We start from the raw sequence: 2500 nt of genomic DNA, 5'->3' as shown, positions 1-2500 counted from the left end.
GATAATAATATATATATATATATATATAAATATATAATATATATATATAATATATACATATAATATATATATATATATTAATATATATATATATATATATATATATTATAATATATATAATATACATATATATAATATAATATATATATTATATATATTATATAATATACTATATATACATATCTATTATATATATATATTATATTATATATATATATATATACTATATAATATATATATACTTATATTAATATCTATATCATATTATCATATATATATAATATATCTTATATTCTAATATTTTATTTATATATATATTTATATATATATATATATTCATATATACACACACAAATAGTAAGAAATACCATTATCTCAAGAACTTTTATCTTACCAAGCTTTAAGACAGCAAGCTGGTCCAAAAACATGTCCCTGTCAAGAATCAGCTTCACCATCAATTCTGTTCGTTCGTCAAGCGGCTGAATCTCCTCCTCCTCTTCTTCGGCACTTTGTCCACCTTCGTCATCAGAGATCTCTTCCTTGTTATCGTCATCTTCATCTGAACGGTAAAAATAAAAAAGGATTTAATTTTTTTTTTACTCTCTCTTTCTTTTTTTTTTTTATAGATTTTCTATAGATTTTTATTCATTTTTAAGATAGCTAAAGGATACCATAAGGGGACCAACTTCCCTTATGTGGGTATATTCCTTTCCTTAGTCGATAGTCAATGATGGTAATGAGTTAACGGAATCAGTACAACTACATTTGGCTAGGGTATTTAAAGAAAGAAAGATCAAAGAAAGGAAAAGAAAAAGAGAGAAAGAAAGATCAAAGAAAAAGGAAAAGAAAAAGGAAAAGAAAAAGAGAGAAAGAGAGATCAAAGAAAGATCAAAGAAAGAAAGAGAAAGGAAGACAGACAGATCAAAGAAAGAAAAAGAAATAAAAAGAAAGAAAAACAAAAAGAGCGAAAGAAAGCAAAAAAGAAAGAAAAAAGGTGCATATAACATTCAATACAATCTACATGCAACTGTCAACAGATCATCAAATATTGCATTACAGATTACATACTAAATCACACTCTGATCGACACACCATTTTAAGAACCGGCTTATAAAAACAATAAACAATAAATATTACCTACACTTCATTCCTTTGCGTGAGAAAATTAGAAGTATTTTCGAGATCAAAGTCTACGTTACGAGAATCAAAAGCATCAAAAGCATTTTCTGAAATGTCTTCCCAGCCTCCTCATTTAATATGCATAAATATAGCATGCTTGTCCTTTACAGGTTAATCTGTCATCTGTTAAATCATTCTTCATTTAATCCACAATTTATACAAAAAAAACAACAACAACAACAACTAAAATCCATAATATAGTGAATATAATCTTACATTTACACAATTAATATTTTAATGGTTCAATCCTATTATAAAAGATACTCAGTGTCTTCACAAGAAAGCGTCTACATAATCAACGGCTCTGCTACCTACCCTTTTCAGCGAGGATATACTTTCCAGGTTGGGCGACGAAGCTGTCTCTGTTATTCCATCCGACCCCAGTCTTCTCCCGGAACATTTTTTTGAAAGACTTCATCGCCTCCTTTACGTTCGGTTCTCTGGCAGCGTGCCACTTTCCGTCTTCTCCCTAAATTCGGAAATGATATAGGAAGATTGAGAGAAAATATATCTAATATGAAAATATGGGAAAGGAGAGGGTGGAAAAAAAAAAAAAAAAATAGACATCTTTGGTTGATACAAAGGGGTATGTAGGGTAAAATTTATGAAAATTTGAGAAAACGTATTTTAACCCAAAGCCAATGGGTATGGCATGTACGTACACTGTGAGTTTACTTTATAAATTGATTTTACACATAGATGGCTCCACTTGTGCTAAGTCACCAATGTGCCGAATAATACTTGTCTAACCTATTTTACCCTTTTCCCTTGAATTTTGAAAATATTTTATGTTATACTGCATTTACTAATGTCAATAACATTATAGTAATCATAATGTTTATAATAAAAAAGCACCATTGATATTGGTAGCACTAGTACAAAAAAGAAAGAAAAAAAAAAGTTTTTCCGCAAATTCAATGAAAGTTGAAATCAGGTAAGGTCACAAGGTCTACTAATTGAGTCCTTTGTGGCTAACCACATGCACGGCCATCTATGTGCAGACATATTTCACAAATATTTCCCAGCATTTTCCCAGCGACATTGGGTTAAAAACCTAGGTTCAAGTATCAGAGACTATGATAACACAGCAATAGAAGGATATAATGAAAAAAGATAAGTTAAAAGTTATAATCAAGCGAACCTAAAAAAAAAAAAAAAAAATAATAATAATAATAATAATAATAATAAAAACAAATAAATAAAGCTGTAATATTATTCGATAACAAGTATTTCAGTCTCCACAACCTTACCTTGCGTCCTGAGCGCATAAAGAAGACGTATTTTTCCTTGAAACAAGCCACCTGCAGGAGACAGTACTTAG

At 29.0% G+C, this 2500-nt stretch overlaps 1 protein-coding gene across 1 annotated transcript in view; it reads right to left on the bottom strand.

Moving 5' to 3' along the window:
• LOC119582428 (protein mono-ADP-ribosyltransferase PARP3-like) overlaps positions 1 to 2500 on the bottom strand; it is a 23920-nt gene that overhangs the window by 9489 nt on the left and 11931 nt on the right. Inside the window, exons 4-6 of the mRNA XM_037930632.1 lie at positions 2430 to 2500; positions 1495 to 1648; positions 395 to 559 (exon numbers count right to left, since the gene is read on the bottom strand). The exon at positions 2430 to 2500 is cut by the window's right edge and continues 55 nt beyond it. Coding sequence (XP_037786560.1) covers positions 395 to 559; positions 1495 to 1648; positions 2430 to 2500 — 390 coding nt within the window. The remainder of the gene's footprint in view (positions 1 to 394; positions 560 to 1494; positions 1649 to 2429) is intronic.

Source organism: Penaeus monodon, chromosome 16, assembly GCF_015228065.2.
Source record: "Penaeus monodon isolate SGIC_2016 chromosome 16, NSTDA_Pmon_1, whole genome shotgun sequence".
Taxonomy (NCBI): Eukaryota; Metazoa; Arthropoda; class Malacostraca; order Decapoda; family Penaeidae; genus Penaeus; species Penaeus monodon.
Note: the sequence above shows the minus strand (reverse complement) of the source record. Positions and strands in the feature narration are given on the sequence as shown.